Source organism: Mus caroli, chromosome 2 (assembly GCF_900094665.2).
Source record: "Mus caroli chromosome 2, CAROLI_EIJ_v1.1, whole genome shotgun sequence".
Lineage (NCBI taxonomy): Eukaryota > Metazoa > Chordata > Mammalia > Rodentia > Muridae > Mus > Mus caroli.
Window position 1 is genome coordinate 120,266,051 of NC_034571.1, and position 24,356 is coordinate 120,290,406.

Sequence of the window (24,356 nt, forward strand, 5' to 3'; positions counted from 1 at the left end):
CCCACCTTCAGGGACAGGGGAGGTGGGGGAGAAGTGTGTGGCTGTGTGACTAAAAAGACAGTAGAAGCTAAACTGCAACTCTGAGAGAAAATTTATTTCCAAGGCCTACCTAAGAGCAGCCTCAAGTAGACAGGGCCAGCAGTTAGCTGGGTGGGAGCAGAAGTCCCGCCTTGTGTCAAGTCCAGTGCTAACAGGGACACCATCACACCACCTTGTTGATGATGACACCAAGTTCTTCAATCTCACACTGGACTTCATCACCCTTCTGTAATACAGTAGGCCACAAGGCTTTTAGCCTTTGGCTCCTGAACACGCTCTTTCCCCTTAAAGCCCCCAGGTTGCTTCAAGCTTTACAGGCCGCCTAGCTCTCATCTTTCCACCATTTCCTCTTCTAAACTAACTTACCTTGAGGAAGACAGGAGGCTTCCTAAACATGCCAACACCTGGAGGCGTCCCAGTCAGGAGGAGGTCCCCTGGGTAAAGAGTGACAAACCTAGGGGTGCAGAGGGTCAAGTTAGACAGTCGGCTGAGAGTGAGCTTAGTTCCCAGGTGTGCCAGCGGGTGGGGCTGGCTCTGACAGGTTCCATCCACTTACTGGGAGACCCAGGCTATCAGATCTTCAGTCTTGAACACCATCTGGTTGGTGTTGCTGCTCTGGACTACCTCTCCATTCACTCGACAGCAGATCTTTAAATTGTGTGGATCTGGAATTCAAAGTCAACACTGGGATTATCTATGCCCAACCCCCAGCCCTAAAAGAAAGGAAACTTAGGGAGCATGTCTGCCCAGCCTGATTAGCACTTTACCCTGGGACTTCCTGTAAAGACTGGTCCCCTGAATTCCTGCATCAAGGGAGGAAAGGAGTAGTCTCCTGTAGTCTCCAAACAGGGAGAAAACAGCTGATTTGCCTTTAAGAAATGGGCATGCAGGCCAGGCAAGATGGGTCACAGGTAGTCACTTACTGCCAAGCCTTGGGGCCTGAGTTTTATTCCTGGGACCTATATGAACCCAGGAAGAGAATCAACTCTTGCAAATTGACCTCTGACTTCCATCCATGGGCCATGGTGTGCACATATGCGTATACAAAAATAGTGTTTTAAAAAGAGTACATTCAGGGGGCTAGAGCGATGGTTCAGTAGCAATGGCTGCTCTTCCAGGGATCCTGAGTTCAATTCTCAACATACACATGGTGGCTCACAACCATCTATAATGGGATCTGATGCCCTCTTCTGGTATGTCTGAAGACAGAGTACTCACATAAAACTTTAAAAAAAATAGTACATTCATTTAGTTATGAATTACACTAATTCTCTACATATTTAACATATTTCACAGTAAAATAAAAATAATAGAAAAATAAAATAGGAAAAAACAGGCATCAATCCACAGCAGAGGCTGGTAATTGTAGATCTAAAATGACTCAGTATCTCCAAAGTGACAGACACAGAGCAGCAGATAATGGGGTTACCCAAGCTATCCATCCCACCTGACAGCAGCTGGAATACAGCTTCTGAGGCACTGCTATCTTGAGGGGCTCACCCACGAGCCATGACAGACCCCGTGGATGCATGCATAGAGGATGTGGTGCTCCGACTCCCTTGCACAAATGAACAGGTTTCATCATGGCCATTCTCCAGCATGCTGAACAGGCTTACTCCTTCCAGCCTAAGGACTATTCCAGATGGAGGTGGGTGGAGGAAGCCCCTTCTCCCACGTGCAGTGTTGGCTGTAGTTCACGCTATGGATGTAGTTTCACAGCAGTTGCAGCTGTGTTCCCTCTAAGAGGCTCATGGAAGGAAGTTGTACTGAGAGCTGGTTCATAGCTGAGGCTGGGAACAGCAGTGACACTGCAGCTCTGTGGATAGCTGTAACCAGAGTCCTTGCTGAAGCACTGTTTTGTCCTGACACTCAAAGGTATTGCACATGGGAGGGCATAATCGGCAAAGACCAGTGACCTACCTGCTATGGTATCCTTGGTAACCAAGGCAGGGCCCAGGGGGCAGAAAGTATCAAAAGTTTTTCCCAGTAACCACTGCTTTCCATTTCTCATTTGCCAGTCCCGAGCACTCACATCATGAGCCACAGTGAAGCCAGCCACGTGAGCCATGACATCTGTGGCCTATTGGGGCAGGAGATTTGGCCAGATAAGGTTACATCACAGGTAACACAACCTCTAAAACAAAGAATCTCAAAGCCATTATCACACATTAGCACCAAGGGTAGCTAAAGGTGGTGTGTGAAAGCCCAATGTGTTCCAGTGTAGAACAGCACCAGTGTGGGGGGTATGGTCAGGACTAGCAGAGGCGGGATCTGGGACTGCTGCTCCTCCCTGGTCTGGGGCCCCCTTCCACCTCACCTTGATGTGTTTGCCTTTCTTCCCAATGACCACGGCCATCTCCACCTCCCAGTCAACTTCCTGCAAAGTGGGAGAGGACAGGTGAGCTGCAGAGGCTGTGAGGTAGACCTCAACTTCTAGAACCAGGGTGAAGGGAACGACATGTGGGCATGGCTTGCAGACCATAAGCTCTGGGCAGTGGTAAGCAGCACCACTGGAAGTGACTAGGAGATGAACACATGTCTGGGGAACTGAATTTACACTCACTCCTGACACCTGCAGTGAAGAGTGAGGCCAGTAAACACTGAGAAATGTGTAACTACTGTGTACCTGACACTGTATGTACTATAATGCATTTACTCATTTAAATAAGACTGAGATACTGGAATAAATGTATTTAAGGGGCTTAAGCCACAATAGGCCACAGAACTCACAAGAAATGCACATGGCTACAAAATGTCAGCCAATGCCAGGCTCCGCAAGAGAGCAGAATGCAACCAGAAGGAACTTACAATGCACTCTTCCCTGGCTGTCTCTCATGATGATGAGACTGGCAGAAGTTCACCTGAACCGGGGTGCTAGCCTGGGCTGCCCATGCCACTAAAGGAAGAAGGCTCCTCAGGGAAATGGCCGACTCATGCAGGAGAAAGCACAAAGGAGCCTTCAGTGAAGGCCAGAAAGTAAAGATGTATTCAAAAGGGAATGGAAGTCTGCAGGATGGGTCCACTGGCAACTGCTGAGTAAGGAAAAATGAGAACTCCAAGTTAATCCTAAAAGCACAGAGGGAAGGACAGGAGGTGGTGGGGCAGGGGAAGGTGCTGGCCACAGAAGCTGATGACCCAGATCCAAAAGCTGGATGCAGCAGCACACATCTGCAATCCCAGCAGAGACAGTCACAGCTTAGGAACCAGCCAGCCTGGGGTATGCACAAAAACAGGAGACCCTGCCTGCCTAAACAAGGTAGACGGTGAGAGTCCATAGTGTGGGGGTGGGGAGAACACCACAAACTAGAGACCAAAGAGACTCTCTTTAGGACCCAGGTTTGTTTCCTAGCACCCACATCAGGTGCTCACATTGTGTGTAACTCCAGCTCCAGGGTCCTCACTCACTCCAGCCTCACGGGCAGTCATGGCAGAGAGTAAACAAACGGTCACACTTGACAACCCTGGCGTGGGAGCCTCCTGACAGGCTGCTGTGGGAAACAGGTCATTCCTGTGCCGGATGCCTCAGAAAACTGCCTCAGCTGAGTCTCATCACAGAGAAAGAAGGCAGAACTGAGCACAGGGCACTCTGAGGAAATAGTTCTTCACAAACTGTCAGGAAAGGAAACCATGTAGCAACCTCAAACGTGTTAGGGAGAAGTCTGAGTGGGATGAGAGATGTTCTTGAAGGAATCTGGACAAGGTGCACTTGTGGCAGAGACACAGCTGAACAAGCACCACTGGGAGAATGCGAAGCAAAATGTACATACCAAGTGTGCCCAGCAGGGATGCTGGTGGCTTTATCTAGAGTATTAATATACTTTCATTGTAGAAAATTACTTTTGTATTTGGGAAAGATGAAAGTTAATTCCTCCTGTCACCTATGCCTGAGGCTGTATTAGTACAGTACAATCTTCTCTAGTATGTATATTACTGAGTGACAGGTTCCCTTAAGACAACTGTTTTCAACCCTTGGGTCACCACCACCACCACCACCACCACCACCACAGGGGTTACATATAGGATAATCTTGCATATCAGCGGATATTTACAATTTATAACAGCAAAATAAGCAGCAACCAAATAATGTTCTGGCTGGAGGTCACTACAACCATATATTAAAGTGTTGCAGCACTAGGAAGAGTGAGAACCACTGCTCTAAGGCAACGACGCCTATGCTGGAGCCCAGAGACCTGGGTGGTGAGGAGCACTAACCTTGCTCTCTGGTGGGAGGACGATCGCATCATAGGGCCCCACAATAGCGCTGGAGAACTTGCTGAAGATGATGGGGTACTTGGGCACCCGCACATTCTGTTCTTGGCAGTGGTCTGCATAATTCAAGCCCACACATATCACCTTGTCTGGCCGGGTGACAGGGGCCAAGAAGGTCACCTGTGACCGAGGGATGACAGGCAGCTGGGTAGCCAGGGCTCTGTAGTGATCAAGCAGGAGAAGGGCTAGCTGGACCAGGTCGGGAATTCCAGAGCAGGCTGGGGAGATCCCTCAGCAGTTATGACTTTTGCTTTTTGCATTTTCTAGATCTTTCACCTATCAGTGTAAAGGACTCAGTCCTTTTATAGCAAACATGGTGGTATTCATCAAGTGCTCATTTCGTCCCCACTTGGGTAATTGTTGCACATGTGAAGGGTACACTCGGGAGTGAGTGGAAAGGTCTCCCTCACCTCTTCTAAGTCACCGTGTCCCTCCCTGGAGACAACTCCTGTGTCCTGCATAGCTCATACCAGCTGCAGTGGAACACCCTTCTCATCTCATGGTTTTGTATATGAATGATAGAGTATGTTATGCATTTTACACTAGAACACAAAGTCCTCCCCCACCCCTACTTTGTTTTCTCTATGTAGCCTGGAACTCATTGTAGACCAGGCTGGCCTTGAACTCAAGAGATTCACATGCCTTTGCCTCCTGAGTACGGGGATTAATGGCATCCTCCTCCTTATGGCTGCTATTCTACACTGTCAACACATACTGGGTTCCTAATAACAGGAAAGGAAGTGGTTTCTAACGTTTAAGAAAATGACCATTTGGGGTCACAGTGCTCTGGGTCACTGTGCTGTCAAACATTTCTATTTCTGCCGCTCTGCTGAGTGAAAATGCCTTCTTAAATAAATGGCTTCTAAACTACTGCTTGACCCTTTAGACGGATTATTCCATGACTGGCTGCAGGGTCACTCCCAGTTAATGTAGCACAAACTTGAGGAATCTCTTTCTTCAATGATCTAAACCACGCCCACATCTTCCCAAGAGGGTTCTTTAGGGCCTTGTGCCAGGCTCCTCCAGTGGGAGGGACTTAGCCTCTTGACAGGCAATATAATGAGGTAAGGTCCTGACTACACAATCAAATAAATTAATCACCTCCTCTGAACCTCAGTTTCCCTCTCTTTAAATTGAAAGTGTTGCTTTATAAGGTATGGCCGTATACACCTCTAATTCAGTCCCAGCATTCAAGGGGTTAAGGCAGAAGGCTCTCCAGTTCAAAGCCTGCCTGGGCTACAGAGCAAGACCCTGTTTCAAAAATGCAAAGATTTATATTTCTATTAGCTCTTTACTAAAAGGACAAATGAAAGACAGACAGTGGGATCCCCTGCTCCTTTGCAGGGGAGCTAGCTACCTTCTGGTTCTGATTCTCGGGGTAGGAGAGGGGGATGGGAGGAAGGAGGGAACTAGGGCAAGACTGCCTGCTTACTTACCTTCTTGCCACTGAAAGGGTGGTCTCTCCTTGCTCCAGAAACTGCACCATTGTCTTGGGGAGTGTCGAGTCAAAAGCATTTAAGTCTACAACTCCCCCACCAACCCCTGACTCCAGGCCCAGGTGAGGCACTTCCAGGTGAGGTGCCTGGAACTGTACCAGTCTCATGTTTCTGGAGTGTTGACAGGGCCTCTTCTGAACCTGCAGCAGAGCTGAGAACAGCCTCCTCCTACCAAAGCCCAGCATCAAAGCCTAGAAGGAAAGAAGCAAGCCACAGGAGACAGAAGGACTATAGAACCATCATGAAGATCCCTTCACTCCTTTGCCCCAGCAAGCAGTCCCAGCATGCCACTTGGGAAGTGCTTGCACAGGTCATTTCACCCTGTCATACTTCAAAAAGCCAGAGTACAGATGACTAGGCCAGGCTTTAAGCTAGCTCCGGGGATCCAAGCCTTGCCTCAACCAGTGTTTCCTGAAAGTTCCCACCACTGCAGGCAAGTGGGAAACACAGCAGGCTAACTCGGACCTGCCGACTTGCATGTGGGGTAACAGATATGAGCGACTGATGTACACAGGCCTCAGATGTTGAGATGATGTTATGAAGATGGCCAGGCTGCTATCTCTAGCTTTTAGAGGATGTCCCCCTTCACTGGGGAAGGCTAAAGTGTGCAGGACTAGGATTCAGCCCCAAGTTAGGCAAATGGCTATTGCTAGAAATGGCTTCCCAGCTGCCTCATGCAACTTTTAAAAATACTTGGTCCTGTTGCCTTCTGAGTTAAACACTTTCTTCTGCTCACATGCTCAAGCTAGAACGCCTGCCAGCTTGGCTTAGGAGCTACCCTCCATCACCTCTAGTAGGTACCAGTTTCTGCTGCTGGTGAACAGGGAGACTCAGGGCACCAAGAGCCCACATACTTGGCCTCACACATTGCTCAGCTATCTCTCTGGGTTCAGTAGCAATGTCTGTCTCTTTAACTACTGAGCCTACACTGTTGCTGCTGTGAATGGAACACAGGCTTGCACTGTCTCTGTCCATTGAGCAGATGGAAGGTACAAAGGACTTGACTTTTCACTTCTTGGAAGAGCCTAGTGATATCAACTTTGGAAAGTGGCCCATGTCTTCCTTCCTCAGATCCAGACCTCTTGGATACCACTGAAAAGGTTCAGGGCCTGTTATGAGTTCCAGGCTCCATCCAAAGTTAAGCTTCATTCTCATGCTGCCTTTGTTTTTAATGGTACAGGTGCCAGCCTGGAAGGCACATGCTGGCTTGAGCTATTCCCCAGCTAATCTGCACTCCATATCCTCACTCATTCCCTTACTTTGTCTTAATTTAGGTCTGGTCTTCATTCCTTGTCAGAGTCCTCTCCCTTCTGGATAGCTTGCTTTTAAAACCAGTGTGGGGCTAGGAAGACAGCATGGCTGGTAAAATGTTTCCACTGAAAGCCTGAAGATCAGTTAAATCCCCAGAACCCACATAAAAAAGTTTGTACACAGTGGTCTATGCTTGTAATCCCAGTGCCGGGTAGGTGGAGACAGATAGATTCCTGGGGTTTGCTAGCCAGCCAGTCTAGCCTAATTGTTGAGTTCCAGGCCAATGAAAAACTCTAAAAAAAGACTAAAGTGGACAGCACGTGCACGCACACACATGCACATGCATACTCACACGTCTTTATACTAAAGATGAGAAAGACTGCTAGACGTAGCTCTCTCAGTCCAGGGCTCTTGGTCCTCACCTGGTTGAGCCAACCTACCCTGTTCAGGATCACCAGAGTGCCAGCTTGCAAGTCTGGTCAGAAAACCAAAGGCTTTCCATCTCCTGCTCTGTCGTTTTACACAAGTACCGCCATACCACAGTCCAAAGGCTGGTCCAGCATATGTGACCAGTCACACTGTACACTAAAACAGTACTGTCCCAGGGAAAGCTGTGTCTCGCTTGTGAGGTCTACTATAATTCTCTTGACGGTGGCTTGGCAGGTGCTGCTGGTCCAATTTTACAGATGAACAAGCCAAGGCTTGGATAGGGTAAGAGGGGTTTGGTTTGCCTAAGGTTCAAGGGTCTTACAGCTAAAAGAAAACTGGCATTTGAATCCATGTCTAGATGACATTGTAAGATACTTCTCAAGCAAGATAATCTAGTTTCAATCCTGCCTACTCCTCTCAGGTCCTAACTGCTACCAGCCCATGGTCATGGCCGCGGAGATAAGGCAGAACACCTGCTCTCTGATAACTCTAAGCCCCGCTGATGATGAACCTGTGACGGGCGCTCACAGGTTATTTCATTCTCTCTTTATAACAGTCCTCATAGAATACAGAGCAGCCCCGAGGCTTCACCAGATAAATTCACCTGGTAAGGTGACACTGTTATTTTTGTAAGAATCATTATGACTCGCAGCACAAAGGTCCCTTAGCAAACAGCACAGCAATGGGCAACTTGAGGCGCCGCGCCGTGCGTGTGACCCTGCTGATCTGGGAACCGAGGTCAGCCACTCGGCTCCCAACGTCCGGTTCACCTCCCTCTGCGCTGGCCTAGCCTCAGCTTACCTGGTCGCTGCAGCCGGACTTGTCCGGCTTCCTGCGCTGTCAGCGGACGCCTGCGGAGCCGCAGGTCAAGAGGGGCGGGCGGAGAAGCCACAGCCAGTACCGCTACAAGCACTTAACTCTTCTCCAAGGAATATAGGGACCGCCCCTTCGCAGTCGCGATATGGTGACGTCATGAAGCTGTCGCCACCAGGAGGACACCTGCTTCCTCCCGGAAGTCCGCCCTCCTGCTGCTAGGTACTTCTTTTAGCCACAGAACTTCCAGCAGGTGCCTAGTGTGTGCATTTGGGGAGACCGTGGCTGGCTCCAAGGTCACCCTGGGATACCCAGGCTCGGAGAGAGCGCATCCGACCTTTGAGCTTCTGATTCCGGCCAGGCGCTGCTTCTGGGCCAGGCACCTACTCATAGTTGTCCAGGAAGCAGTCTGGTAGACAGTAACAAGTAGTTTTGTGCTCTAACGTTGACTCACCAAGGACAGGGATGTCTATATCTGTTGTATTCGTGGAGAAAACATAAAGGCCAGGAGTGATTTTGCCCATGATGGCTCCTGAGCCAGTAAGGGGGCGTCCAACCACTTATTTAATTGTCTTGGCAGGTATGAAGCGATTCTGAAGGCAAAAGACACTTGTGTCCTTCCTTCAGCTACTGGGCTTTCCCCCATGAATCTTGTGTGCTGGGAGAAAGAAAAGACTGAAGCTTGTGTGTGCCAGCTAGAGGAGGAGTTTGTCACCCAGTAAGCTATATCACAGTTTTGGCAACTGGTCAGACTATCTTGTGGGATAGACTGGAACTGAGATAATGGTGGATCAATAACCGGCAAGACCACACCTTGACCAAGACTGCTTAGTTATGTACGCCACTTGCTTTCTATTTGAGAACCTGAACCTCATGTCGGGACTCCAAAGATGGACTTTGGGGAGTCACTGAACCTTTTCCCTTTCCTTTCTCTTTTCTTTCCAGTGTGACCACATTGGCAAAGTCTTAGCCAGCTTTTCACCATTTTTTCTTTAATGCACACAGTGAAGACAGATGGTGGCCTGTCTACTTGTTAGGCTTGTCAGGGCTCACCAACTTCACCTACTTGTAGCAGCACTCTGTTCTTCACAAACCTTATTTTAGGGGGAAAAGGGTGTGTGTGGGGTGATGGGCAAGTCCAGGCAGCAGCATTCGGGTGGAAGCATCCTCCACAACCACACCCCGAGTCCTCTGGCCTATGAAAATGTAAAGGGGACTCTGAGAAGGAGCCTCCTAGGTGAATCAAGGTCCAGACAGATCATCCGAGGCTTCCATTGCCCCAGGAAGAAGTACAGGCTTTTATTAGATTTTTCTTATTTTTTTCCAGTGAGGCTTTTTTCTTTTCTTTTTTTGGTTTTTTTGAGACAGGGTTTCTCTGTGTAGCCCTGGCTGTCCTGGAACTCACTCTGTAGACCAGGCTGGCCTCGAACTCAGAAATCCGCCTGCCTCTGCCTCCCGAGTGCTGGGAATAAAGGCGTGCACCACCACGCCTGGCTTTTTTTTTTTTTTTTCTTTTAACACCAATGTTTTCCATCCTAGAAAAAGAACCTCAGGGTTTCCCTTCCTGTGTGATTTTGTTTTGCTTCTTCATAGTTCATGATGTCAGCTGAGGTTGACAGCGCAATGAAACCAAACCGATGTGACAGGAGCAAGTGATTTTGCAATGCTCTAGGTCTTGGAGCTGCACATCAAACCTGGGGCTCATCACTCCGTGGTTGCTTAGCCTGCTTGTGGGGTTGACAACATTCTTCCTAGCTCTGATATCAATGATTACAAATTCTCAGGTAAAATCAGGCTTCATCCTCACAGTTAGAAACTGGACAATAACTTCAGAGCATGCCAATAAGGGACTGACTTTTGCTTCTTTCTTCAGTGTTGTTGATTGTCTTGAGAGTTCAGCCAGGACATTCATGTGTACTGTTGATGGTGGCATGGACGGCTGGCAGAAAGAGAGGAGGTGGGCTGGAGAGATGGCTCAGTAGTTGAGAGCACCTGCTGCTCTTTCAGAAGACTTGGTTTGAGCTTCAGGACCTACATGGTGCCTCACAACGAGCTGTAACTCCAGTTCTGAAATATCTGACACCCTCTCTGGTCCATATAGGTACTGTGCATGCATGCATGCAGACAAAACACTCATACACATAAAAAATATAAAAACGTGTAGAGAGAGAATAGGAAGGGCTGGCTCCTTGAATTCCCCACATACTTTTCTTGCTGCTGTAACAAAACAGCCGGCATAAAACTTAAGGAAGAAGGGGGGACATTTTGGATCGCAATTTGAGGGTATAGATCACCATGCAGGGAAGAGTGGTGACAGACACCAGAGAAAGCTGGCTATACCATGGTAGCAATCAAGAAGCGAAGAGATGAATGCTGGTGCTCATCTTTCTTTGTTTTTCTGCAGTTCAGGGCCTTAGGCCACAGCATGGCATCACCCAAAGTTAGAGTGGGTTTAACTAACTTGATCTTGATAATTCCTGACACACATGCCCAGACGTTTTTGTCTTTTCAGCGACCCTAGAGCTGACAAGCAGACTATCAGTACCACCCAGGCCTTACCTAAATGCACACAAAGCCTTTGGAAGGAACTCAGCCGAGGTCCCAGGGCCAGGCTTGCATTTGAGAAATCTAAATCAAGGAAGCTTGTCTGGGAGGAGGAGTAGAACAGATGAGAGCCATGGGCTGTGCTTCATGGTGGGGATGCCAAATGCCCAGGAGTGTTCAGGAGGAAGAACTGGCTGTCCCCCACGACAAGAGGGAGGCTCGAGAGGGAAGGACATGCCACTCTGACTCGTTAGCCATGGAGCCTCTGCCACCCGTGGAAATGCAGCTTCTGTGGGGGTGTTGGGCTTGGGAGAGGATGACTAACCTGGTTTTGGATAAGCTGCAGGTCACATACCTTAGGGACACCCAAAGGCACTTCAGGATCCTGGTCGGAGATGGGAATCCAGAGTGAGGCTTCGGCCTAGCTTAAAGAAGCTACGCCTAATTATAAAGGGAAGCCATGGAGGTAGCTGAGATGGCGGCGTGAACTCAATCTCATACCAACCTTCCTCTAAGCCTCGGCCAGAAAAATTCTGAAAATCTAAGATGGGGAGTAGAAGGAAATCTTTACAACTCAGACAAATGGCTTGCCTCCTGCCTCCACAGAGAATGCTCAAAAGTTGGTAAGTGAAAATAATCACACTGAATGGCTCACTGGACAAGAGATTTATACAGATAACTTCACAGAAGAGACACCCAGAATGTTAGGATGGAAAAGATACTAAAGCACATGATCATCATGAAAATACAAAGCACAGTCACAGCGTGACACCCCGTGCACCTACTAAAGTGACCAAAAACCCCTCTCAAGTGTCCACAGCATTGGGAAGTACAGGACCTCGTATGCACTGCTGACAGCATTAGAAACTCATACAAAAACTGTTTGCTTGCTTGTTTGCTTAAGACACGATTTTTCCACGTTGCCCTGGCTATCCTCAGACTCACGGAGACCAGTTACCTGAAACTTCCAGTGCTGTGGTTAAAGGCATGCACACACCACCACCACATCATCTTGCCATTTCTCTCCTGTGTATCGACAATATTGAATCTCACCTTTGCTCTGTGCTCCTAGAAATCGGGTCAGTAACCCTAGGGTTGGAGAAATAACTCAGCAATGAAGAACTCTTGCCGATCTTGCAAGGCTGGAGTTCAGGTTCCCACACTCGCATCAGACAGTTCACAGCTGCCTGTAACTCCAGCTCCAGGATATCTAATGCCTTTTGCTGCTTCGACATGTACCAGCACACACACACACACACACACACACACACACACACACACACACACTCACAAACACATTTAAACACATTAAAAAAAAACCTCTCCATTTTCTGTATTCCACAAAATAGCTTACTAGAAAGACTCCCATGCTCTTGTTTGCCCAAAACAAGGGCAGACCCTCACCTTCCAAGTTTCCATCGCTGCCTCATGGATGATCTGCCTTGCTTGCTCTGACTGACAGTCAGAGCAAAGCATCTGGCAAGCCCTGGGCCATCACCCCTCCTTCCCCAAGCACCCAGGACCCTCCCTTCATTTGGTCCAAACCATCACACCACACAGTTCTCAGCCAGGGAGGCCCGATGCTTCCACTCCTAGGCCAGTGCACCATTTATAATCCTTTGCGTTAAGCCAGTAGTATGCATTTCTCAAGTCTTTGAGCCAGTCATGAAATTAATCAAATACAGGGAGGGGTCTGGGGAACCAGAGTCCTTTGGTTCAATGCTTAAGTAAAATGGGCTTGGGTTCAGAATTAGCATGGGAAGTTAGGTGAGATTCTGAGGAACCAAGACCCCATCCTCTGGGGTCTAGTGCTATCTCTAGATTGAATTGAATTGAATTGAATTGAATTGAATTGAATTGAATGAGGATATCCCAGACAATTTCCCTTCTGCAAAAACTGCGTGCGTGTTTGGTGTGTGAGATGACCCTCCATGGACCAGAAGAGATCCGTGTTGTGACCTCACAGCAGGAGAAGCCGACTGAGAGTTGCTTTTCTCACGACAGCATCGGTCCCCAGAATAGTGTGCTGCCAAAAATGTCCCCTGAGGTCACAACAGCTTTCATATACAACGAAACTGGGATGAAGAAAAGAAGCAAATGGTGTCATATCCAAATAAACCCACAAACAGTGCCGCCTCTGCCTTCCAGCCACTGGGATCAGAGGTGTACACCGCCACACCGGGCTCATGTCAGGCTGGTGACCAAACACTTTGTACACACTAGGCACACACTCTACCAACGGAGCTACATTCCAAGCCCAGAGATAGTTTTCTCTTCTTGCAATCCATGAATGAAGCGGTGTACTAGAGTGGGACCTGGGGTGATGGGCCCTGCAGTGAAGATATCTCCTGCTCAGCCAGTATCTTGCTGCTTTTCCTACATCCACAGGAACAGAGAGTGGACAGAGAAAGAGGCTTGAGGCCAGCACCCCTTCCCTCTGAGCCACATTTGCTCTACCCAGAAGAAACTTCTCCTCGGGGCTAGGAAAGTTTGTCAACCAAGCAAGCAACTCCAGGCCTTTCGAACTTGGTTGGCTGTCGGGAGCTGAATGTTGGCCTGCTCTTTGGGGGCCTTATTTTTAGTTTCTGTATGTTTTACTGTAGTGATTTTTTTTTTCAAAACTAGGAAAAAGTGATGTCTTGTGAGTGTGCTGTGCACTGGAGAGGAAGGGCAGGGAGAAGAGAGGAGGGCTGGGTTGGGCTGGGCTTCCAGGAGAGGGGGCTGAGGCAGATAGGCCTACTGAACAAGCAGCCTTTCAGACTTGACTCTGCAGGTCCCCAGAGCTAGGTCTATGACCCAACCCGGGAGCAACTCAGCCTCACCCTGGAACTCTGCCTAGGCTCCCTGGGCCCTGGGGGCAGAGTGCTGCCCCTTCCCCAGCTTCAGGTGTGCTGCCTCTGGGGAATGCCTCGGACACCTTGGCAGTCCTAGACCCCCTCCCACTTGCAAGGCATTCCACAAACAGAATAGTTGGCTGGGCTCCCCCACCCCACCCCCTTCAGCTGGGCCACAGGAATCTAGAAAGCACACTGACCTTGGCATTAGCAGTTAAAAATCTTCCAGCTAAGAGCGCTGGACATCCAGTCCCGACAGGCTGTGACAGAGGGTGGGTACTGGGAATACTTTTAGGGGCTTTTAGAAGTGAAAAAGTCCAGCCACTGAGAGCACTTACCATACAGTCTGAACTTTACCTCAGAGGGTTAGGCACCCCCTTTGCTTCCCTCCACTCCTGCTCCCTGGGATAGGACCTGTTCCCCCACCCCACCCCACCCCGATCTGTTCCCACTTGTGGAATGGTGAAATGGCTCTGTCCACTACTGTGACTGACAGCTTCCTTCCCCAGCATTCTAGCTAAGGGCTACCCTGGTCTCAGCTGTAATCACTTCAAGCGCCCACCCCACAGCCAATCACAACCATCCAGGAGAGTACACGAGCAGCGCTGTCAGGAGGCTTTTCCTTGTCCCCACTAGAGGGCAGGGGAGACACTCTTAGAGGATTATGAAGAAGTAGCATCTACAGAGACCGACTCAATACGCAGCAGTACTGTGGAGGGATCGGTGTTACAGGTTCAGGGGCTAATTACTTTATCTTGGACTAGCTTTATCCCTCAGAATAGATGTGGATTTTGGATTGATAGTTCCATGGTGCTCATAGTTGCTCAAAGGAGTTGAACAGTGGAGGCCCTGAGCAGAGTCATGTGAGGCTGGGGCAGGTGAGAAGTAAGTTTGGTTACCGGAAGAGGACACAACAAAGGTGTCCAGCCATTGCCTGGGAGCCAAGTCTGAAGACTGGCACCCTCAGCAGGTCTGGCAGCAGATGAGAAAGGTGTGGGTTGTGTGGTCCACTTGTGGTACCACCACCTCCAAGAAGAGGGCATCAGGCAGGGGCTGCTCAACACTTGTCCTTCGTTAGATTCTGGGATAGTGGGTGAGTGTGGGGTGGGCTATGGGAAGGAGCTTCCTTTACATTTTGGTCCTCCTCAGACACAGGTTACTTCTGGCCACGCTGGCTCTGGAACTAGACCACACCCTCTCTGAGTGTTGGTGGCTGCTGTCCTCTCTGTGAACCACAGGCTCTCCCTTTGCAGGCAAATAGACTCGCAGGGTCTATGTTTGATTGCACAGAAAGGATAATATTGTTTCCCATACTTTACACACAGGCACCATCAAATGAGTCGGTGTTCAGGCCACTGCAGAAGTGACGTGAGAACTACTCAGGGCTTTCAGCCTTCACAGTTCCCATGCTGCACCTGAACCACACACACAACACACCACCCCTGTAACTGTAATTAAACAAATCTGTATTCAGACAAACTCTCTCACTGATGTAAGTGATGCAGTTTTAGAAACCTAAGTTCTGAGCCTCACAGACATTTGCAATTTTTAAATTATGCTCCTCCTCCCCCTCCTCCTCCTCCTCCTCCTCCCCCCCTCCCCCCCTCCTCCTTCTCCTTCCTCTGTGAGAAAGCATGATCCCAGTGCTCTCTTCCCAGAGATGCTTCGCTGGAGAGGAGGGACGGTCAGATCTTGGTGCAGTTAATTATTCTAGGATTTAGTTGACCCATCAGGAAACACACATTTCCTGTCATTTCTGACTTTTAGGGCTGTGCATGAGGAACAGATAAATTATAAAACTGTGATGCAGTCTCCATTCCGAGGCGTTCATCCTCAGTGGAAGACAAAGACAATTCAGACAGTCTTAAGTGTCATTTAAGATGTGTCCCCTTTTTTCTGAAGCTATTGTAATATAATTAAAGGTCCCACGCATGGACGTGCTGACGGGACACTCAGAGATTGCCCTCTGATAGTGGAGGGGCATGTGAATTACAAACAGGACATAAATTTCCTGGGACATTGCAGTGAAGCTGAATGATGGCTGAAGACGTAAGATAAGGCAGATGTAAAAGCATCTTTTACTCTCCTGCCCTAATTGTCACCTCCGAGGCTCACTGCCTCTGTCTGAGATAACCCAGTCCCTGTCCTGGAAGCTTCTAACCTCCATACCATCTAATCTACGCCTGGAATGTTTCCAGCCTCTGAGACTTACTGCTGAATAAGCTTGTTCTTTCTTGTTCTTTCTGAGCTCTGGCTGGTTCAACTCAGCTATTCTGGCTCAAACTCCTCTCCAAGCTGACTAATTTAACCTGGCTTCTCTCTTAGCTGCTCCTGAATTGCTCTGCTTGGCCTTAAACTAACTTTGGCAATCTGTTCTAACCTTCTGATTTCTCATTCTCTGGCTCATTCTGTCTTTACCTGTGTCTGGTTTGTTCTCTCTTCAACCCATCTCCATAAAACACACCTGAAAAAACGGTCTCCTTCCCTTTCCTCTCTCTCTCTCTCTCTCTCTCTCTCTCTCTCTCTCTCTCTCTCTCTCTGAGAGTTGGGCATATCCTATCCTGTCAAATCTTTCTCTGATTCGTCACTTTGTCTGCAACTCAATTAGACATCACTTTTAAACATGGTTACTTCCTTCTACAAACTAACCTTACCTTCATTGTTTGGGATTAAGGGAGTGTTCTACGGGTATGTCTGTATTCCAGCCAGAAAGATTAAAGATGTGTGCTAAGGGCTGAGCCACACCATAACTAGAGACAGTTTTTTTTTTCCCCCCAGTAAATAACACAATCTTGAGATTCACAGTGTGATCAAATATCCGGCAACCAGCAGCTGTCATGGTACTGGAGGGAATTTTAAAATAAATACTTATGAGTTAGTTTTGAATATCTAGAATTTTGTTGGAAATTACAGTTTCCAGGTAACTTGATTAAGTGACACACTGACCACATGAATTTTTATAGAGTGACAGTTCCTGAGGCTAAGGTTGGGAGTCTGCTTTAGTTTTTTGAGACAGGATCTCTCACTGAACCCCATCTCACTGATTGGCTCTTCTGGCTGGCCACTGAGCTCTCAATATCCTCCTGCACTGTCGTCCATGTGCGCCACGACACTCAGCTTTTTACGTGGATGCTGGGATCCGAACCCATGTCTTCACGCTTACACAGCCAGCTCTTTCCCCGCAGTACCATCTCTCTGGTGCCTGCTCTTGCCTAGACATGGCTCTTTGGGAAAAGCAGGTTCTTCTTGCATCATCCCTGACAAGTGTGGTCTCCCAACCTGTGGCCCCGTGTGCTCCTCAGAGCTCCACACAGCCTTGGACTTCCTTCACTGCCCTCTGGTGTCTGTCCAGCAGAGACTGTAGCACACTCACCCACATCAGCTCAGTGTCCCCCTTCACTTAGGTTCAGGAACTGCGACATGACAGGCAGGGTAGGAAGAGCTGGGTAGGAAGGATGTGGAAGCCCAGGCAGAACGGATGAGCTGTGATGAGACAGCGGAGGAGCACACCGCCCTGCAATTGGCCTGCGGCTGTGTAGCCTCTGAGGGTGGTCATGGGACCTCTGTGAATTGAAGGCAAAGGCTGGTGCTGCTGATGTTCCTGAAGGTTCCAGGTCACTGAACAAAGGTCAGACTCAAGAGTCCTGAGATTGCGTAAAGAACTCTGCCTCCAAGGGGAAGGGTGCAGATGCTTTGAAGCTCAGTCCTGTGAGAACTACCTCTCTGCTCAGTGACACTTCTTCCAAAGGTCCCCGTAGACCGCTGTCTTCTTCCTGTCTCCTGGAGCTTATAGGGGCCCTGCTGGCAGACATGGCGGGAGTTCTCAAGATGTTTTTTCCCCAATATTAGAAAAGGCCAAGTGGTTATGTGTGTGTGAGAAGTTCTCTGTATCCTGGCTAATAAAACAGGAGGACACAGTATGGGTCCCCTATCCCCAACACCCACTTTGGTTTCCTGTGGATGCATTTATGGAATTGCTTCTTCATACACTCTATGCATGGTGCTTTTTTTTAAACCCCGATGAAGATGAGGCAGAAATAGGAAAATGTCTTTGGGACTTTGAAGGAAATGACAGATACTTTCTTTTCCATGTGTTCCCCTGGGACCTTGAGTCAGAGATGATGAAACAGTAAACGGTGCTGTCTCCCCCTGGTGGTCAATACGGGGAGCGCAACCAGATTGTAGACTGGGAAATGAATGCCCTCTAAAATGAGGTCTCCAGTGGTCAGAATCTCTTTCTGTTTTGGTCAGATGGTACAAGGGGTGGGGCATACGGGTATTAGGTCACTTGCTATGGCCTGACTGGTGTGGACTGTCCCACCTTAGCAGGCCAGTTCCCACATTTGCTTTTGGAGTGACCAAGGAAATTGGAGGCCATCACACATGTCCTTTTATCTGATGGCTTATCAGTGTGAATTGTGTTTCTATACATGAAATGCCAGTGCACAGGAAGGACAAAAACATCTGTTCAGAGGCCACAGAGGGGGAGGCCATCCTGAGCTACATAGTGAAACCCTGTCTCAAAAAGGACATGCCCCAATTATCAAAAATTATTAAGTTTTTTTTCCCCCAGTCAAGGAAATTGAAGTTCAGTGACATTATACCCAACATGCATCAGAAAATTCCAGAGTGGAAGCACTGGGCCTATGCCCTATATGTCAAATGCCTTTAGGGGCTTGGGGCTATATTAAGGGATTCCTGGGATTGTGTGGAGTGCTGCCCAGAGACGGTTGGATCAGCCTTGATCCCTGTCCCAAGGAGCAGCCAATCCATAGGCTGGTAAGAAAATGGGCAGAGGACAGCCACCATGAGCAGGAAGGACAGTCTCTGTCTGTCTTCGTTCTCATTGTACTCATTACATAGCCCAGGCTGGCCTGGCAGTCAGTGTAGCCCAGACTGTCCTCAAACTCATAGATTAATCCTCCTGCCTCAGCATCCTAGGGGCCAAGATGACATGTGTGACTAGCACATTCAGAGCAAGTGGTTAGAGCTGTCAGTTCTTCTGGGGCATGTGCTCTTGAGAGATGAAGAAGACCCTTTGGGAGAAGAAAGATGCTGCTCATGACAGAGGGGAGAGGGAGGCAAAGGAGCCACTGTTCACAGAAGCAGCCTTTGGAGCCCTGTGTTCTGGAATACAGAAGGGCCTGACCCCAATTGTCAGGTTGTATGCTCAAGTAAATACTGACTCTGCAGTACATTTTCTCCATCTCCCTTCCCTCTCTCCCTATGTCTGACTGTCTGTCTCTCTCTCTCCCTGTGTCTCTCTGCCTATCTCCCTCCATGTGTCTCTCTGTCTCTCTCCATCTCTCTCCCTGTATCTCTGTCTCCCTCTCTCTTCCCGTGTCTCTCTGTCTGTCTCCCTCCCTCTCCCTGTGTCTGTCTGTCTCTCTCTCTCTGTGTCTCTCTGTCTGTCTCCCTCCCTGTGTCTCTCTGTCTCTCTCCCTCTCTCTCCCTGTGTCCTGTATGTCTTCCTCTCTTTCCCTGTGTGCCTCCCCCTCTCTCTCCCTGTGTCTCTCTGTCTCTCTCCCTGTGTCTCTGTCTCCCTCTCTCTCCCTGTGTCTCTCTGTCTCTCTCCCTGTGTCTCTCTCTCTCCCTCTGTCTCTCTGTCTCCTTCTCTCTCCCTGTGTCTCTGTCTCTCTCCCTCTGTCTCTCCCTCTGTCTCTCTGTCTCCCCTCTCTCCCTGTGTCTCTGTCTGTCTCCCTCTCTCTCCCTGTGTCTCTCTGTCTACCTCCCCCTCTCTCCCCATGTCTCTCTGTCTCTCTCTGTCTTGTTTTACCACAGAGAAGAGTGAAGCAGTGAGATCGTGTGGCTTGTCTGGGTCACGCAGCCAACTGGCACAATAGGCTTTGTACCCAACGACTGTCATGGAGTAGCATGCGGCGCTACTGACTGCCCTGTGTGCTTAAGGCTGGCTCACAACCCTCTGGGATTGCCTCACGGTACTTGCCTTGTTCTATTATCCACTCATCAATTTGATGTGCAGTGGGGCCACTGACAAGGTACCACAACACCCCATCACCTCCCTGTTCCAAGCACCTATCTGTTCAGCCACAGACAACCTCCTGCCCGCCATCCTCCAACCACTCCCTGGGCAGGAGTGAGCCCCTCTCTGCTGTGCTACACATGCAGATGCATATACAAAGTCTCATGTAGCCCAGGCTGGACTCAAACTGTCCATGTAGCCAAGGATGATCTTGGTCCTTCTGCCTCTACCTCCCGAGTAAGTCCCTACCCCCACACAAACTGGTTCCCAAACTCAGGGCTTTATGAATGCCAGGTAAGCATGCTATCAACACAGCTACACTGACATCTCTTCTCTGCTTCCTTTTCCATACGGCCTGTCTTCCCTTGCCCAAAGGACACCCAGAAGTGAATTTCTGGAATTGGGAAGAAAACTGATCTGGCAATGAAATATAAATGACATCTCAGAAAGCCACTGTGTCCCACAGCCTTATGTGTTTATGGCTCCAGCACCAGAATATCTACTGAAGGTCCCTAAGGTCCATGATGTGTGACATTTTCCCCTCAGTGATGTCACACTGGGAGCCTGGAAATTTCTGGACATTTGCTTCCTCAAAGCCACCTGTCAACGTTCACCTCCAAGCCACCGGTGGAGCGGGAGTCATGGCTAACAGCAGCAGGGAGGGAATGGCCGACTGACCATTCAGATGAAGCTGGAGAGAGTCCATCTCCTTTGTCAAGTTTCTTTTATTAAAATATATAGGACTGAATATTGGTGGGCGCTGAGACAGGAACCACCCTTCCAGGCTGCACCCAAGGGAGACGCTTCTGCCATGCGGACATGCGGCCAGTCTGTGTCCCTGCAAAGGGGACAGACCCCTCCAGGTTGGGCGTGCAGCCAGAGGCTAAGGGATGCAGCAGGTTAGAGTGGTGGCCTTTTCCCGTGGCCTTGGCTTCTCACAAGACAGGGACCTCGATGGGAAGAGTCAGACTGGGGGACAGGGGGTCCCTGAGCCACGGAGAACTGGTGGTCTGTAGATCGGGTAAAGGAAGACCCCGGTCAGGATGGAGATGGGGTCAGTGCAGCCCTCAGAGGGGGGTCCACCTGTGTATAGGGGTGTTGTCACCCTGTCCTTCTTCTAAGGACCTCCCTTATCTTGGGGCTGGCCTTCTGGGGAACACGCGTGGACTTTCAGAGGCAGGCCCGAGCAGAGACCGGGCTTCAGATGATGGAATGTACTTTCGTGGGGATGTCCCTCCAGGGAACATGCTTCTTGGGACACTGCTCCTTCTGGGCGAGGCCTGGGGAGGCAGGAACAACTCTCTCTCCTCCTGAGGGTCTGCTGACCTGTTGCCTGGTCACAGGTCCCCAGCCCTCAGGGCTAGCTCCGACTTAGGGTTAACAGTGGCCTCTGATCCCCAGGGCGCAGCCCAGGCAAGCAGAATCCGCAGGTTTGTGCTTTAGAATGTTGGCGAGCTGGGCTGGGAAAGGGCTGTGAGACCCCCAAGGCTCCAAGGTACAGGATGGATGTCTGAGCGTCTTCCTCAGCCACTGAATCAGGGTTGCAGGGACCCAGGCCTTCCCTTGTGGGCTTAGCCTGAGCTGCTAGGAGTTTGTGCTTTTTTGTATTGGTCAGGATGAGTCTGTTCAAGGGCAGCCACAGAGGTGTGGCCGATCCACTGTGTTAAGGAACTGGGTGGCAAGTGGCCAGGGAACAGGAGGGGGATGCCCCCTACCAGACCTCCCATTTCAGCCCAGTTCCCTGGTTGTCCGTCTCTGAGCCAGGTGATCTCCCCAGGGAACCAAAGAGGACCTGGGAGAGGCCAGCCTGGTGCTGGAAGTTGGGAAATCTCCACCAGCCACATTCCCACTGGCCAGCAGTCTTCACCCAGTGGTATGGACAAACTGTTTCCTCAGTTTCTCCAAAAAACCTCAATCCTGCCCCACTCTTACAGGAGGTCTTAGTCCAATGGCCCCTCACTATCTAAGCTCACGGCATAGTAGGTAGCCTGGCACTCGGGTTCCAGGACCCCAGGTGATCATTAGCATAAGGCTGCAAGCCCAGCTTCCAAAACCATTTCTTCCTATAGACCTCTTCCCTCTTTGTCCCCGTGGAGTTTCTGGGAGCTTCCTAAGAGCATGGGTCCATAGGCAGGGAGTGGTTTGATCTCCCGAGTGGTAGAAAAGACACAGGGACCTTAGTTTTGTAGACCTGGTGCTCTAGATCTCTGAGTTCCTTGTGGGTAACATCTAGCCAGGGCTGGCCATCCCAGAGGCAGCCTTTTCTATTGACCTAGGAATAGGTGGGGGTGCCTTCTGGCTGCCACTTCCTTGGCCAAGCCAGAGGAACCGTGTGTGTGTGTGTGTGTGTCTGTGTGTGTGTGTGTGTCTGTGTGTGTGTGTGTGTCTGTGTGTGTCTATGTGTGACGGTGGCTGTGTCTTGGAAGTAAACTGCTCACTTTTTGCAAATATATTAGAAAAATGTTTCTCAAAGAGGCTTCTCCTGTCAGGATTGAGGCTTCTCTGGGTTGAGAAGCAATGACCACCGGGGTCCCCTCCCACATGTCCTAGATGACGTTCTCAAACAGCTGCATGGAGTTCATGATGTTCTCATCCTGTATGGAAAAAAAGAGAGGTCGGTCAGGAGCTGGTTCCCCAATGCTGACTAACTGCAGATTCCTGTCAGAGACTGTCTCACTGGGTAGATGGGACACTGAGGAGCAGAGGTATGAAGTAGAAGGTAGCCCCAGAGCCCAAGTGGCAAGGTGCAACCTATCATCCCTAGGGATGGAGCAGGGTCCAGCCACCACTGATGCGCGAATACACACACACACACACACACCAGCTATGAGTCAGGTCAGAGACCAGGAGTGGTTCAGAGGTGGGAGACAGGAATACGTTTCTTGTCCCCACGGACTCTGAGAGGAGACCTGCAGTAGTGCCAGGGAAGCTCTGGGGACCTTTCCTGTTGTGTGATTCTGTGTGTGTGTGTGTGATAATGGGCTAATTACCCTCCCGCTGACCCCATGTCTGCTCTCCAGAAATACCATGAGCAGAGCTGAGCAGAGTTCTGGGGGTGGGGACTGGGAGAATGAGGGAGATGGCACATTCAGGGGACATCGAGGAGATGGACTCAGGAAAGATGAAAGCTTCCCAGTAGGTGGGACCTGGGACCTGGGACCTGAGGACGGCTTAGGGCATCCTCCATATGCCCAGGCAGGAATAGAGCCCTGTGTGCGAGGAGAGAGGGGGGAGGAGAGAGAGAAACACACACACACACACACACACACACACACAGAGACAGAGACACAGAGAGAAAGACAGAGAGAGACACTACAGAGGGCCCCAAGTCCAGCCCTCTAATGCCACCTACCTTCTGACAAGTCTCCAGAAATTCATCAATAGTCACCACACCATCCTGGTTCCTGTCCATTTTCTGCAACCCAAACCATAGCCAAAGGTGAGCCTGCCCCTTAGGACCTTCCCCTGCTCCAGCCTGAAGATGCTGTGGGGTGGAGGTGGGGCGTTCCTCCAGTTCAGCTGGTCCCTCTATTTCCCACCCTTCCCTGCCAACCTTGCCCTTGGCATCTCCTCAGGTGGCCTGCTTAGTGTGTTCCCTGCTGGTTCCCTACCTCAGCTTAGCTTCCCAGCATTCTCTTTGACAGAAGCCAGAGCATATGAGGGATGGAATGACAGGGTAAAATCTAAACCATTGGTTCCTTCAGCCCCTCCAGAATGGAGGCAGCTTCAATACCAGGTAGGGTAGAAGGAGGGAGCTTGTTCCAAATATGTCCTGGAAGGCATGAAAACACTGGTCCCTTCCCTGGTCAAGTGCCAGTCGCCTCTGCATCTAGGCACCCAGGATACTTTATTCCCAAATGAAGTTCACTGGGACAGAGCCTGGGTCTCATTTACTCCTCGAGGGACTCTGACCATCAGCTAGGGCAGGAGGGAAGCCCAGTTGCATCTCCTCACTGGCACTGGTTGAAGACTCACTAGGGTTGTCCCCTCCCCTCAGCAAGGCCAGGGCTCACACACCTGAAAGAACCTCTCCACATGCTCCAGGGGTGCGTCCTCCCGCAAGATGGGGTAGGTGTGGCGGCCCATCATGTCGTAGATGGACTTCATGATGGCCAGCATCTCCTAGGGAACAGAGAGCTGCATGAGTCTGCTTCCACCGCAGGGATGCCTGGGCCTTTGAGTGTTACCTCCAGGGGCCAAAGCTTTTTGCCAGGGCAGTGGTGAGTGAGTCTGAGGGGCCTAGAGTGAGCTGGGGCCTATCCAATGACTCCCAAGAGAGACTGGAAATGGATTTATGAACCTGCCTCCGAAACAAGAAGTTATGACTGTTTCAGATAAAAATGTTTGGGCTAGACCAACCACGTGTGAGACTGTGTGGCAAGGTTGCAAGGCAGGGCTGAGAATCACCAGGTTAGTGGCTTCAGGAGAGAGAGGAGGGGCAGGCGGCAGGCCTGCCAGCCCAGTACCTCCTTGGTGATGCAACCATCCTTGTTAATGTCATAGAGATTGAAGGCCCACTTGAGCTTCTCATGGACTGTCCCTCGAAGCAGGATGGAGAGCCCAACCACAAAGTCCTGCAGAAGAGAGGGAGGGTGAGGAGGAGCAGCCACAGCTGGGGTTCCCTTCCCAGCCCACCATGTGACACGGGACTCCCACTGAGATCCATCCACACTCCTTTAAATGAAGTCCTCCTTCGAG

The 24,356-nt window shown here is 50.0% G+C and overlaps 2 protein-coding genes across 5 annotated transcripts in view; both read right to left on the reverse strand.

The window, feature by feature from the left end:
• Positions 1-73: 73 nt before the first annotated feature.
• On the reverse strand, positions 74-8,453 carry LOC110288603 (fumarylacetoacetate hydrolase domain-containing protein 2A). Of its 2 annotated transcripts, none has more exons than XM_021154906.2 (8): positions 8,286-8,453; positions 5,745-5,995; positions 4,252-4,468; positions 2,357-2,416; positions 1,960-2,119; positions 596-704; positions 406-493; positions 74-265 (listed from the first exon to the last, which is right to left on the reverse strand). In XM_021154906.2, the coding sequence occupies exons 2-8, from the start codon at positions 5,987-5,989 to the stop codon at positions 203-205; spliced, it is 942 nt and encodes a 313-aa protein (XP_021010565.1). In that variant the 5' UTR covers positions 5,990-5,995; positions 8,286-8,453; the 3' UTR covers positions 74-202. The 2 variants fall into 2 exon arrangements, with proteins under 2 accessions (XP_021010565.1, XP_029330219.1); XM_029474359.1 differs by lacking the exon at positions 8,286-8,453 and adding an exon at positions 7,408-7,981.
• An 11,912-nt stretch (positions 8,454-20,365) lies between these two features.
• Kcnip3 (potassium voltage-gated channel interacting protein 3) overlaps positions 20,366-24,356 on the reverse strand; it is a 67,691-nt gene continuing 63,700 nt past the window's right edge. For all 3 annotated transcript variants that reach the window (XM_021182134.1, XM_021182126.1, XM_021182142.1), the window contains 4 exons: positions 24,125-24,232; positions 23,676-23,780; positions 23,011-23,073; positions 20,366-22,252 (listed from right to left, as the gene is read on the reverse strand). In XM_021182134.1, the coding sequence (XP_021037793.1) occupies positions 22,205-22,252; positions 23,011-23,073; positions 23,676-23,780; positions 24,125-24,232 (324 nt within the window). In that variant the 3' untranslated portion in view covers positions 20,366-22,204. The remainder of the gene's footprint in view (positions 22,253-23,010; positions 23,074-23,675; positions 23,781-24,124; positions 24,233-24,356) is intronic.

Bases quoted from the DNA above. Each gene is read 5' to 3' on its own strand.
- LOC110288603 (XM_021154906.2), bottom strand. From the start codon at position 5,989: ATGCTGGGCTTTGGTAGGAGGAGGCTGTTCTCAGCTCTGCTGCAGGTT. The intron at 705-1,959 runs GTAGGTCACTGG...TTTGAATTCCAG, and splicing joins TACCAAGGATACCATAGCAG to ATCCACACAATTTAAAGATC. The intron at 266-405 runs GTAAGTTAGTTT...ACTGTATTACAG, and splicing joins AGCCTCCTGTCTTCCTCAAG to AAGGGTGATGAAGTCCAGTG.